The sequence below is a fragment of the Photinus pyralis genome, unplaced genomic scaffold (genome assembly GCF_008802855.1).
Source record: "Photinus pyralis isolate 1611_PpyrPB1 unplaced genomic scaffold, Ppyr1.3 Ppyr1.4_LG1, whole genome shotgun sequence".
NCBI lineage: Eukaryota > Metazoa > Arthropoda > Insecta > Coleoptera > Lampyridae > Photinus > Photinus pyralis.
The window spans coordinates 38,323,382-38,337,878 of NW_022170249.1; the positions used below are offsets into that span (position 1 = coordinate 38,323,382).

The 14,497-nt window shown below is 36.4% G+C and overlaps 2 protein-coding genes and 1 pseudogene across 2 annotated transcripts; 1 reads left to right on the forward strand and 2 right to left on the reverse strand.

The window, feature by feature from the left end:
- Window positions 1-2,606: 2,606 nt before the first annotated feature.
- LOC116158876 (lactosylceramide 4-alpha-galactosyltransferase-like) lies at window positions 2,607-6,518 on the reverse strand. The gene is made up of 3 exons (XM_031471730.1): window positions 6,369-6,518; window positions 5,405-6,185; window positions 2,607-5,359 (listed from the first exon to the last, which is right to left on the reverse strand). Exons 2-3 carry the CDS (start codon window positions 6,127-6,129, stop codon window positions 5,065-5,067), a joined length of 1,020 nt encoding a protein of 339 aa, XP_031327590.1. The 5' UTR covers window positions 6,130-6,185; window positions 6,369-6,518; the 3' UTR covers window positions 2,607-5,064.
- A 1,154-nt stretch (window positions 6,519-7,672) lies between these two features.
- Window positions 7,673-9,063, reverse strand: LOC116158877 (lactosylceramide 4-alpha-galactosyltransferase-like). The gene is made up of 3 exons (XM_031471731.1): window positions 8,987-9,063; window positions 8,105-8,887; window positions 7,673-8,059 (listed from the first exon to the last, which is right to left on the reverse strand). The coding sequence occupies exons 2-3, from the start codon at window positions 8,851-8,853 to the stop codon at window positions 7,762-7,764; spliced, it is 1,047 nt and encodes a 348-aa protein (XP_031327591.1). The 5' UTR covers window positions 8,854-8,887; window positions 8,987-9,063; the 3' UTR covers window positions 7,673-7,761.
- A 1,785-nt stretch (window positions 9,064-10,848) lies between these two features.
- LOC116160205 lies at window positions 10,849-13,437 on the forward strand (annotated as a pseudogene).
- Window positions 13,438-14,497: the final 1,060 nt, after the last annotated feature.

The following is a 14,497-nucleotide window of genomic DNA, read 5'->3' on the forward strand; positions in this document are numbered from 1 at the left end:
CATTATAATGATATTTTCACATATTTATATGGATTTGGCTGGCGAACCGACTATAAATAATAGTCATGGACGAAATATTGCGAAAACTACTATGTTTACCAGAAATTGACTGAAGTTTACTCTTTACCAGAGCTCACGAGAGAGGGATGACAATATTTAATAATTTTAATACTTGCCCATCTTGTACCAGCATGGTTTCTCTGACGTCCCATGAGGCTTTTTTGTCATCAGATATTTTTCGTTCTTTGTTTTATAATCTGAATGTTATTTAATTACTACTACACCCCGGGAACTTTGTTTTGTACCGCCTTTACGAAATCTTCTTTTCGGGGATGGGATCTGATACGGTTTCGGAGGCTGCGCCGCCTCACATTATAACATAATCCTTCCTGAATTGGACAGAAAGTGGGTTACGGCAGCCGCGTCACCTCGCCAAATATTGTTATTAGCGGTATAAAATGACTACTTACTCTCATACCTACCAAATATACACAACAGTTTGATAACAATCGGAGAAGTGCGACTACAAACACCGTGACAGGAGATTGTTAGACAGGGAATTTTTCTATATTTATTTATTTATTTATTTATTTATTATCCCTCTCTTAGTTTTTGGGCCCTCAACAGGCATGCGCCCAATTACAGAGTGACCCGCATAATGCTATTCATGCCAACGAATGCATTGCTTATGCTGACGACACATCTTTAATAGTCACCGATAAAGACCACAAGATACTAACCACCAATAGCCATAACTCGTTGCAACTTGCTCATGATTGGTTTGCGCACCATAATTTAAAACTAAATAAAGAAAAAACACAAGGAATTACGTTTTCTTCTAACCCTAAGTTTACATCAGGAAAATGCGCTACAGTTCTAGGAATTTGTGTAGACGACCGTTTAAATTGGATCAATCACATTGACTACCTAGTTAGTAAATTAGCAAAGGCCACGTTTGTTCTAAGGAACTTAAAAAAATGTATTAACACCACCACCCTTCAGGCATGTTATTTTGCACTATTTCACTCTCATTTAATATATGGTGTTAACCTATGGGGTAATTCCTCTAAAGCAAAAAAAGTGTTTTCAATGCAAAAGAAAGTCGTCAAGATGTTAGCCAATGAACATTATAGAGAACACGGTCAAAGTATTTTTGTAAATTTCAAATCATGCCTCTTCCATCTATATTCATTTATTGTGCACTTCTAGAATTCACAAAAAGCAATCCTCGGTACTGACAAATGGCAGCACTCATAAATACAACACTAGAAAGGCTAACGATATGCGAACCCCTTACTTCAGACTTTCCAAGTCTAAAAAGCATTACTATCAAGTGAAACTTTATAATATTCTCCCTAGTAATGTCAGGGACTCGACATTTTATTGTTTTAAAAATCGTGTAAAGAAACATATAAATAATAATAATTTATTGTCCAAACAGACTATCTAGTCTAAATACAGGACAAACTTAAATATTGTTCCATAAAAGCCGCACAGAAATATAGAAAAATTAACAAAAATGTAACAAAAATAATAATGATAGATTTATAACTAAAGCGAAAGAAAATTATTAACAGAGTTATAGAATAAACAAAGTCATAAATCAAAATACAATATTGGTAAATACTAAGTCATTGTTTTTATTCTGTAGATGAATATTTAAATACTCCATTTTCTCCTTAGCTCTAGTCACTAGTATTGTATTCTACTTATAACTTTGATCTTTGTATTTATGTGATGTTAGATTTTAATAGTTTACGATATAGGTACATTTTATCTTGTTATTATTGTTACCACACATTGTAATTGACGAGTCCATCTGGACCATTTTATTCTGCGTAAACCACCACTGCAGTGCCATGAGATCACTATTGATGGCCCTCTCTATATCTAGGAAGTTATTAGCAGTGTAACATAAAGCCGTATCATCCGCAAATGACGTAACTGTGCCTTGCAGGCGGGCATTACAAAGATCGTTTATGTATACGGGGCCCAGAACTGACCCTTGCGGTACCCCACATTTGATTATACCGATATCACTAAGAACTCCATTTATTTTAACACGCTGTGTTCTCTGAGTGAGATAATCACAAAACCACTTCAAAACAACTCCCCTTACTCCACATTTATACAGTTTACTTAACAGTATGCCATGGGCGACCGTGTCAAAGGCCTTATTTGAGTACATTGAGTCTCTTCCAAATTGGCGGTCAAACTTCTATCAACCCTGCTTGAAAACGTTCGTATCTTCAGGTGTGTTTCCATGTGGTCTGGAAACTGACACGGGTCTTTGAACATGAATGTCCATTTCTCACCAATCACCATGATGACGTCCTGGTGTGGGGTGTACTTGTTGGAAATGCTGCCGTAGTTCCTAGAGAATTTCGGATTTGTAACGTTGCGGTTGAGTTCCGACCGATAAAAATTCTCCGGGCAGACGTACATTTTGACAGAGTACCATTTCAGCCGGGACCGGGACACTTCGCCGAATGCCCATTTATGGCCCATATCGCCGACTAGGGACACTACACCGACCGTGCCCACATCGCCGACAAGTGTACAAGGGACACTAAGCCGAATGTGACCATAACGTCCACTCAATTACAGAGTGAACCACATAATGCTTTTTAGAGGTGCCCCTGCAACAGGTCTTAATATGTAAGTAAGTAAGTAATTTATTGTGTTAATACATTTAAAAAAATGCTTACACTCGTCCGTCGAAATCTTATAACACATAAACATAAAATACATGAGACATATAGAACAATATTAAATAACATGAAAAATCATTTAGAAATAAAACAATTAAACCAAACAAACAAACAAAAAAAAATACAAAAAAAAATATGAACAACAAAAAAAAAACTTAAGGCGTTAAAGTCTTGAGGTCGTTATCTAAAAACTCTTGGATGTTATATATTGGATTTTCGCGTAAAAAAGTTTTAAGTTTCTTGGAAAAGAGTTGTTCATTTAGAGATTGGAAACAAGAAGGTAAACGGTTATACAACACAGGGCCCCAATAATTATGTGCCGCTTGCGACGTTTTTAATCGTAATCTATCATTATATATTTGATTTTTGTTCCGAGTATTGTAAGAATGAACATTTTTATGCGTTATATAATTTGATTTATTTCTATGAACGAACAAAACTGAGTCAAAAATGTATTGTGATGGAGCTGTTAGAATTTGCAACGATTTAAAGATATTGTGACAGTCCTCCCTGTAGCCAGCATTTACAATATTCCGCACACAGCGCGTTCTATGCTACTCCGGTATTTGCCTTACGAACTAGGAAAACTACAGGAAAACCTAATTCGAAGTAACCGGTAGAATGCCCGAAACTGGTTTAAGGAAATTCCCATCTCTTTCAAAGATGAAAAATTCTTACCCCAACCCAGGTTCGAACACCCGACCTCCGGTTTTATAGCCCAACGCTCTACTATTGAACCACAAAGTCGGTAGCTTAGGACGCTTAGGTGAATGGAACCCGTCACTAAGGGGCTCCCCAATCCTTCTTGATAGAAGTAAGAGTTTAAGTGGTTTGTTGGCAGACAGATGCCATTCAAACGAGATTATATCACAAGAAAAACTTTCTGTTTTCCGTTGGATCGATTTTTGATGACTTTTTGGGGCATCATTGATTAACCAATCATTTGTAGGCGTCGGGAATAAGGGTAAGAAGTTAAAAGATTTTAAATTATTACTAACCTGGGCCCTCCTAGTACAAATAAGCATCGTTAGTAGCAGAAATGAAGTACGTACATAGTTAACAATGGACCTATTCACAACCCCAATAATAAACGCGCCTCGTTTAGGCATATATATGTTTCTTTAGGGGTAATTTAAAAGTTTTATGAAAGAGGGAAACATAAAAACCCGCGTGGGTGGAAGAATCGACAGTGTATGTTCAATTTTAAGTGAGTCTAGTAACCACGGCAGTTGGTCCGATCCGCAAATAAATCAGAAATAAAATATAAATGTATGTTATTACTTAGATTAGTGTCCATTAAATGTTTCTGATGTAGTTCTTCCGTTCCTCAAGTGACCTTTGGAATTATGGTGCGCTTTCTGACTTTAGTCCGAAAGTGATTCAGAGTTCTGGATGAAAGGGACTAAGGAAACGAGATGGCTCATATTTCACGAAGATGAAACGCAACGAAAACTTTCGACGGCAAATTCAATTTATGACCCGTCTTAAGTTAAAGGTACCGGCAAGATGAACCTGATTAATATTAGAAAATGTATACCGTACACATTACGTAATTACATCATACTTTGATCTCTTAAGCGTGAAGAGATTATTAAAATAATTTTTAAATGTTTAGATTTGTAATCTCGACATCAAAGAAATGTGAAGGGAGGAAGTATTTATACAAATTTTTTTTTTTGATTAATCAATCTATTCCAAAGGGAAATATTTGTAGGAGATTTATAAAGGAGAAAAATGTAATCACTCAATGTAAACCTGCCATCGCTATAAAAGTATATCGTGTATTCAACTTCTTCCATTAAATTTTGAAAGGGATTCCGACTTAAGTTTATATTCAATTTTTATTAAATAGCGATGAACACCTAATGTGAGGAAATAATAAACGCCTTTCAGTGTTCATATGCCAATTTTTTCGACCAAGAATGAAAATATCATGTGTACGAATATAAAATGAGAGTAGAATGTGACAATATAGCGTGACATTCCACAAATAAATTGAAGAATCACACGCTCGATTTAAGGTCTCAAGTTTTCAAAAAAAATTTAATATTATATTAACTTGCATTGTATATATTAAGTATATATATACAATTGTACTAGTTTATGATGACTCTTATGCCATCTAAAGACGAAACTTAAACTGAGTTTATAAAACATTGTTCAGTGATTGAATAAGCTAGTAGGAACAGGAAGGAAATTTGCTTTCCTAAAGAATCAGAAGGAGCTGCAGCAGAAACTGTAGAGATATTAGAACAACTAAAAGTCCCTAGATATACAGAGTACTACTGCACAGTCCTTCATAGAAAATAGAACAGGTATGGGAAAAAAAGGCATAATATTGATTTGCAATGGTTTAAAAGTATTCGCTCGCTATGGAATACACTTGTGGACAATAAGCTTTAGCAATAGCTCTGTAAATGGATTCCTCAGAATCAGAACGTGCGTCTTTACTGAGCATGTTCCACACGCGTATTCCATGACTCGCTAAAATGTGATATAAATCATTTTTGTGGCCGCTATCAAAATACAACTTCCACCTTTTATAATCAATTGGGTAGAAGTAATCGGGTGGGTAAACGGTGACTCCGGAGCAATTCTTCTGGTACATTTCGTTAATCTCGGTCACGTTGCACATTTTCTCCAAAACCCTGAAATCGTTTATAAGATTTTGAAAATAGCAGACACAAACTCACTTGGTAACTATTTCGGGTCCATTCTGCCCCCACGCGTTGCCTCGCAATTCTTTCAAGCAGCTCCTAATAAACTCTTGGCCACTGTCGTTAAGGTTGCTTCTTAAGACTGCATTGTTAACAACGCTCTCAGATTCTGCAACAGCAAAATTGGACGCCAAGTCATCAAATGGCCTAATTATCACAAAATCCAGGTCTAAGTAGATTCCGCCAAATTTCAACAGAAGCAAAAGGCTAGCGATGTTGCTTGCAGTGTTAACGGGAAACTTTGAAGACTGAATCTTACCACTCGTGTACAAATCTTCAACAATTGTACCCTCCAAAAGGCGTGTAAAATTCAGCCACAACAGCTTGACGTTTTTTATTTCGGTTAGTGTATGTAAAAGTTTCCCGGATAGTGTGGATTCGTCTCCAATGAACCCAGACGAAGTGTACAATAGGTAGGTTTGATAGTCGGGATTGCTCAGGGCAGCGGATTCGACGGCGCATGCCTGTCTTGGGTCGATCGAAACCGCACCCTCTGTAAACGATTTGCACGACGTGTCGATGAAGTATATCGAATTATCTGGTGGCGTTTTCATTTCGAATAGATCCGGCAATCTGATGCCGCCTGCGACGTAACATGCAAGAGATGCAATCTTAGACTCCTTAGAGGATGGATGAAGGTGGACGTAATAAACCATTCCGATTACTGTAATCGTAAAAAAAAGGAGTAGTAGTTTCTCCATCTAATAATGTTTGAGCTCTACTCCTTTCTTCTAAACCGAGATGTGTTGCGATTGAGCTATCGAAAAAAGTTATTGTAAATTACTTTAACAAACTAACGGGCGATCAAAAATGAGTTGCTGTCGAATCACCTCTGGAATTTTTGTTTACATGGAAAATCCTATTTAATTTGAACTTCCAAAGGCGACTCGACAGCAACTCATTTTTGATCACCCGTTATAATCATGTGTACGTGTTTCACCTGTATAATTTAACGTGTAGCTACGGGTCGTACATTTTCTGTTACTTTTTCCAATCGATCAACTAACTCAATCGTAAAATAAGGTTTACAGGGTTTACTTTAGGAAAAATGGCTCGCGAACTGAAGGTAACACATGCGCAGGATCTTTTCTTATAATATAATAATAGGTATGTAATATGGGTTACTCTTTACTTTATGATAAAGATAAGAATAAAAATAAACGTTTATTCTATATCGTAGAGGTGTTTACAGTTTAAAATAAAGTAGTGTACCTACGCCATAAACTTTTAAAACTAAAATGTAAAAATATTCTGTACACTAATCGATCAGTTTTTAAAAACATCAATGGATTTATGAAATAAAAAAGATGCAAATTCTTCAACTTTATTTTTAAAAAAGAGGAAGTGGAAGTGCTGACTACTGAGAGATAGTTACAGACACTAAGATCGGAATACAAGCTTTAGAAATTGGTAATCTTACAAGCCTACCACGTCTGGTGTTGAGTACGAATATCAGAATTACATTTGAACAAGCTGGCTTTTTCGAATTTCCAAAAACTAATTTCATGTTCAAAAACCCCCAAGTACCACATTTCGTTGAAATCTAAATTTGTTTCGCACTCCCCATTTAAGGGTGCGCCCTTTTGTGGGAGAAATTTTGAAAAAATTTTCCCAAATCGGAAAGAGCATACTCGAAAACCTATTCAAAGATGTGCCACTAGTCCTTCTAACTCTTATGGTCGGTCATTCTTTATATTGTTAGTGAATCTTTTACATACTGTACACCCTGTGTATTATTACTGGTTAATGGTCACATAGTTTCCTCGAAAACGGTGCCGTCTTTTAGTGACTGTTAGGTGAAGTCAGAAAATCGGCGAGAAAAGTGCGGCCGTCGAAGCGGTAGAAAATAGTGTAAAGTTTGAAAGTGAAGTGTCATTATAATAATAATAATAATAATAATAATACTCTTTCTTTTCAGAAACACACCACGTTATCACAACTCACTCGTATTCAACCCAAACGCAAAGCCAAACACTTACACAATAAACAACGCCACTTAATTTAAATTGCTAAACTTGTAGGAAAGGTGTGTTTTTATTTTATTTTTTTTTTCAATATTTTTGTTAATTATTACTACTATTTTATTTAAGTTTATTATTATTTTTTAATTATAGAATTTAGGATTCGACAAGACTTGACTAGACGAATGAAGTACAGACAAACACTAATCGTTAGGTGCTTGATTTTAATCCGTGCGATTAATTAACCAGGCTAGACCTGAGTTCTGACAAGAAACACTGACCATAATAATAATAATAATTTATTCCATTTATTATTGCGTGATCATTGACTGTAGCTTTAGACATTATGAGAAAAATACAATTTGCAATGCTTCAAAAGTATTCGCTCGCTATGGAATACACTTGTGGACAATACTTTTTAGCAATAACTCTGTAAATCGATTCATCAGAATGAGAACGTGCGTCTTTACTGAACTTATTCCACAGATGTATTCCATGACTTTTTTCTAACACGTAGTGTAAATCCTTTTCGTGACCGTTATCAAAATAAAACTTCCAATTTTTATAAGAAATTGGGTAAAAGTAGTCAGGTGGGTAAACGGTGATTCCGGAGCAATTCTTGTGGTACATTTCTTTAATCTTTTTCACGTTGCACATTTCCTTCAAAACCCTAAAATTGTTTATAGTATTTTGAAAATAGCAAAGACAAACTCACTTGGTAACTATGACGGGTCCATTCTTCCCCCACGCGTTACCAACAAAATGATTTTGCAATTCTTCCAAGCATCCCCTAATAAACTCTTTCCCACTGCCGTTAAGGGTGCTTCTTAAGACTGCATTGTTAACGGCGCTCCCGGATTCTGCAACCGCAAAATTGGAAGCCAAGTCACCAAATGACTTTATTATCACAAAATCTAGATCAAGGTAGATTCCGCCAAACTTCAACAGAAGCAAAAGTCTAGCGATGTTGCTAGCGGTGTTAACGGGAAACTTTGAAGACTGGATCTTGCCACTCGTGTACAATTCTTCAACAATTGTGCCCTTGAGCAGACGTGGAAAATTTAACCACAACAGGTTGACATTTTTTATTTTGATTAGTGTATGTAAAAGCTTCCCAGATAGTGTGGTTTCGTTTTCAATTAATCCAAGTGACATGTACATTAGGTAGGTTTGATGGCTGGGGTTGCTCCGGGCAGCGGATTCCACGGCGCATGCCTGTCTTGGATTGATCGTAACTGCGTTTTCCGTAATCCATTTCCACGACGTGTCGATGAAATATATCGAATCATCTGGTGGCGTTTGGATTTCGAATAGGTCGAGCAATCTGTTTCCGCCTGCGACGTAACATGCAAGATGTGAAATCTTGGAGGCCTTAGACTCCTTAGAGGATTGCGAAAGGCCGACGTAATATACTATTCCCACCACTATGATAATCGTCAAAAAAGGAAATGGTAGTTTCTTCATCTAATAATACTTGGGTGATTACTACTACGTCCTGCTAAAAATTAAATAGGTTAAATACGTGGTTGTGCATTTTCTGTTATTCATTCCAATCGCTCAACCAACCTAATCGTAAAATAAGGGTTAGGGGACTTACTTTTGTAAAAATGGCTCGCAAATTGAAGACATGTGCAGGATCTTTGCTTATAACTCATACACTTGGCATAATGATAAAGATAAGGGTAAAGATAAACGTTTAGTCTATACCGTAGAGGTGTGATAATTTAAAATAAAATAATGTATAGATAAAATAGTGTACGTCATCAACGGCGCTTTTTTACTTTTATTACTACTTAGTAGTAATTACGATATTAAATTAAGTGTAATGATCACCAAAACTTATCCAAATCATTTATGCATACTACTTAAATTATTTGTTAAAGTTTCAATTGACTAGTATCTAAAGTTCGACGTAGTAATCAAATCAAAGTGCAAATTGTTTAAGGAAAATCAAAAATAAACACTCATTTGTAATACATATATAGGTAGATATTGTCGTTTAGCTGATATAAAGATAAATTCCCGTCCTTTACATATATGACAAACATAAATTGGAAATGTCACTGCGAAAGACTAACCACTTATAATTTGCTACCAGATACGGAATCTTAACGAATTAATGATGTTAACCATACTTTAAATTATGACGCATTTTTGTGTGGCAGATCAGTATTCTATTAGCCACTTTTGACTCAACCATCAATAAAAGATCTTGTCGAAGGCTACTGCATTCACTTTGTCGGTACCCGCTTCCCACTTTCCGCGTGCACCCGCAATTCGCGTTTAAAGTTTTGACTCCACCATCAGGAAGATCGTGTCGAGGGCTACCACATTCCTTTTGACGGTAACCACTTCCGACGCCCCGTTCACCCCAAATTCGCGTTTGAAGTTTTCACTCCACCATCAGTTAGATCTTGTCGGAGGGTACCACATTTCCTTTTTGTGTATACTTATATTACACCTACATTTTGGCGGATTTCGCTAAAAACCTTCCACAAGATAGTACTTAATTTTTGGGGCACTTCTCATTACTCGAGCTTCTATTGGCGACACGAGAAAGAGAGACAGCGATTCGAGATTTACGAAACGTTAAACCGCGTGACAAAATTCGCAACGGAACGTAAAAGGCGCCCGAAGTAGACTACCTCTCGAAGACGCGCGCGCGCCTTGCAAAAGGTCGTTAATTTCGCCCCTAGGACAAAAAACAAAATTCCGCCACGCAGGAGTTGTGCGCGTTTACATCTTTCCGACGACACCAATTTGAAAAGAATCGGACCAAAACTGTAGTAGAAGATAGGAAAAAACTGAAAAACCTTCACGTTAGTAAACTACGCTCGAGGATGACGCCCAGATGTCGCCAACCCCACATCATGTAGCCCTGTCCCTAAGGTTGACAAATTACACGGCCTTGTAGATACACGTAGGTACATCCGTTGCCTTTCTACAAGAGTTCTTCTACGTGCCCACATTTGCTGTCAGCCAGCCAGCCAGCCAGCCAAAGTGAGATTAAAAGCTACTTTTTACAAAAAAAATTTTTTGCAAAAATGCGCTAAAAAAAGACGCTTTTGCAATTATTAATTTAATCCGAAAATCTGGAAAATGTATTGGTTAGCGCTGGTTAAAAAAAAGCAAAAGGAATATTGTGTACAACCTTTCAAATTATTTTTTTCATTGTAACGTCCTGTCTGTAATAGAATCTACCTTGTCTTGAATGACGCCCACGTACAAATGTAATTTTATCCCAATGATAGTGAGGAGTGTTCAGTAGGTCATGTTTATGTGTCTCGTGTTTAGACAATAATCACTCTTTGTATTTATGATATGATTCGAACTCGTACGAAGACGGCTTCGGATGAATCAGTTACGTTCTTAACTTTGAAAGCCCCCTATAAATATTTTTATGGAACTACTTAAACGCGAAACAACTCTTGCATATACGCTGGCTTGGCTATCTAGTGTAGTATGATCTTTGCTTACAGTGAAGGAAGCTTCGAATGCTATTAGGTAATTCGGTAGTAAGTTCAAAGTACTAAAGATAAGTGTGTATAGTATAAAATAGGTTCCTCTAAATTCGTTACGCTTAGACTCAAACTGTTGTGGAAATGGAGAACTTGCAAGGTAATAAACCTCATTATTTGCTTGGTAATTAACATAATATTTTCAGAAGAAATTCTTTACGAGAACAATATCATATATACTGAAGATCTTGATGGCGAACCCGACTCTAGAGGGCTCGGGTGTGCATATTTTGATGAAATGCTGAAAAATAAAGATCTTTTAGCGCAAATTGATGGACTGACTAAAGAAAAAGATACATTTGGTTCGCTTCTGAAGAAATGCGTACGAACGTCCATGTGGTTGACAGAAATTGGATTGCAATATGGCGACGTGGTATCGTTATGCAGTAAAGGTCACTTAAACAGTTGCGTCCCTCACATATCAGCGTATTTTACTGGGGCAAAAGTAGCGGCTTTAGATCCAAGTTTTTCACTTGCCGAATCAGTTCACCTCTTCCGCCAAGTAATGCCAAAGGTGATATTCGTGGGACATGAGTCGGTGACTCTTATAGAGAATGTTATAAAAGAAGTCGGCGCCAGTACTACAATGGTAGTTTTCGGGCCTACTGATACCCACGTACCATTCAGTGATCTAATTCAACCCAAACACAACGAATCATCGTTCAAACCTGTGGAAGCGCACGACCTGAAAGAGATTGCCTTAATTTTGTTCAGCAGCGGAACGACGGGGCTACCAAAGGGAATTTGTCACACTCACTATTCCATTTTGAAAACAGCCGAGCCTATAAGGTAGGTATTAATATCCGCTGGTGAGTATATCGTATCTTTTTAGAGGCCAAGACCTTCGAAATGAGCTAATATATAGTAACTTCCCCCCTTATTGGAATGTGTTTGGAATTTTTAATAATAATAATAATAATAGAGATTTATTAAATAGAATATAAAACAAAAAAACAAAAAAGAGAGCTTCCAAACTAAAATAATCACTAAAATACAATATTCTATTTAAAAGGGACAAGATATCGGCAAGCCGGTTTGCAATCTCGCCCTAAGAGGTCGAAAAAGTGTAAATTAATTAGAGTGCTATAATTATACAATGTTCCTAAAAATAAATAAATATTTCTTATACAGACATTTGTTGTGACTGCAAACATAACAGCTTCTTCTTCATAGTTCTCCTAAATGAATTAATGTTATTGGACGTTGTAAAATCAATCATATTAGTATTCAGTATTTTTGATGCTATGTATTCAAATGAACTTTCAAATTTTTGGCTTACATGAGCTGGTATATTGTAGCGTTGAACATGTCTTAGATCGCGTGTGTTCTTAGATCGCGTGAGGCAATTTACTTGCACCAGTCCATTTATAATAAGAGTGTAAGATTACTGGTCCCTCCATTCGGTACTAACAATCCTTGGGATATGTTCAGTTACATGGTAATCCGGCGATATTTAGATCCTGCGAATTAATTACTTTAAGAGTTTCCTTCTTTAGGCAACTCGAGTTATACTTGATATAACTAGTACGTTAACATTATGTCGTACACCAAAGCCGAAGAATGTAGATTTGAAAAGCTTGAAGAGTATATTGGTGACCGGTACCACAATATCCGAAGAACAGTTACAGGAGATAAGGGAGACCTTTCCGAACGTGCTTGTTTCCCAAATGTATGGGCAGAGTGAGGTTTTTTCCCCTCTTACATATTTTGACCTTGCCAAACCAAAACACGTGCACTTTTTACACACCAAAAGGGGATCGTGTAGATTACCATCGCGAGGAACTTATTACAAGGTGAGTTCGTGCTCTAAAATATTCTTATATTAATGTTTACTGTAGGTGGTAGATCCAGATACAGATAAAGTCGAGGATAAAGTACTTGGACCCAAGCAAAAAGGAGAAATTCGAGTAAAAACCCAAATGCAACTTAGAGGCTATTATAATTTAGATTCAAGTGGCATTTGGGATTCTGACGGTTGGTTAAAAACTGGCGATTATGGCTACTATGACGAAGATTATTGCTTTTACGTGATTGATCGTCTGAAAGAAATGTTCGCGTATCGAGGCAAACACATTACTCCAGCTTCGATAGAAAATGTTAAACACCCATCCTGCAGTGTTAAAATCTGTAGTAATAGGAATACCACATTATATCGACAATCACCATGCTATGGCGTTAGTAGTATTAAAACCTGGTCTTCCAAATGTAACTGGCGAGGAAATTCAAAAGTATGTCGAAGACCGGTTGGATGACCCTTTTCATCTAAGAGCGGGTGTAAAATTTGTTAATAATTTTCCAATGACTCCATCTGGGAAAGTCCGTCGGTTAAAGTTAAAAGAAATGGTTCGCAACGAATTGTAACCTCGATTTCATTATTAATGTATTAATTAATTTGGAAGTTTTCATACTGTAACTAATTTTTTAGAACGCTAGTTCTTATAAATAATGAGTGGATGTCTTTCCCAAATAAGAGATGAATCAATCGCTACATTTGAGTTCTTATGTTCTTAGTTGTGTAGGTTTTTAAGATCTATAAAGATTTTCACTAACCACGTTCTTTTATTAACGAGCTCCTAGCGGTGCCGTGTCTGTCCGTTAGCACGATATCTCGATTACGATAAAATTTTTCAGATGGAGTCTTTATCAAATTTGTAAATCGAAGTTTGCTATGTAGGTCAAAAAGTAAGGAAGGTTCTTTTGACAGCTTTATTAGCGGGTTAGCTATGAACCGAATTGCATGAAATTCAATATGGGCATAGCTCGAGCCATATAATACGCAATTCCAAAAGTTGAGTCTAATCGATTCAACATTCACAGTGCCCTTTCCGCATCTCGACCATTTACGAACCAAATTGAAAACTTTTTTTATTTGTGAAGGTATTTAAATGAAATTTGATACATAGGCAGTTGGAATAAAAAAGCAAATCGAACACCAGGTTCAAAATTGCTGTAGCTCGTTTGCTATATTTGTTTACACGTGTATTTGTAATAGTACAGAAAACAGGGATACCAGAAACATCATCAGCGATCACTAGGTTTCTCAAATAAATGTTCTATACATTTTATTTAGAATTTTATCTATAGAAATGTAACCACAAATGAACTATTGGGGAGGTTTCCATCTTGCCTGGGGTAAATAGTCTCTTGTAAGTTGCACCATTGCTGAAAGTGTAATATTTCACTTCTCTTTGTTCTTGCTGATATCATCTAGGCTTAGAATTCAAATTCGGCTGAGATTTTGAAATTGGCATCGTCAATCATGACGTAAAATGTTTATGTGTTAAGTGTTCTAAATATTTCTTCCAATTATTCACAAGAAGATACAACATGGCGCAGTCAAGGCAGTTAGTTTAGTAAGCAGAACAAAGTTTTCAAGATTCCGACACAGCAGATAAGTGTATTGTTAAAGAGATTAATATAATTATAAGAAGAAAAGCCTAAACGGAATTCAAACATCCAGTAAATTTAAATCTTTTTTTAAATTTAGACTTAATTTTGAAATTTACCTGAAAGCTTCCGATAAGTCAGCAAAGGACGATGAAACAAAAGTAGTCATTCTATTAAATATAATCGGTGAAGATGCTGTGGAA

Excerpts from the sequence above, each read along its gene's own strand:
- LOC116158876 (XM_031471730.1), bottom strand. The coding sequence starts at position 6,129 with ATGGAGAAACTACTACTCCTTTTTTTTACGATTACAGTAATCGGAATG. Across the intron at positions 5,360-5,404 it reads GGACCCGAAATAGTTACCAA|GGTTTTGGAGAAAATGTGCA; the intron begins GTGAGTTTGTGT and ends AAACGATTTCAG.
- LOC116158877 (XM_031471731.1), bottom strand. The coding sequence starts at position 8,853 with ATGAAGAAACTACCATTTCCTTTTTTGACGATTATCATAGTGGTGGGA. Across the intron at positions 8,060-8,104 it reads GGACCCGTCATAGTTACCAA|GGTTTTGAAGGAAATGTGCA; the intron begins GTGAGTTTGTCT and ends AAACAATTTTAG.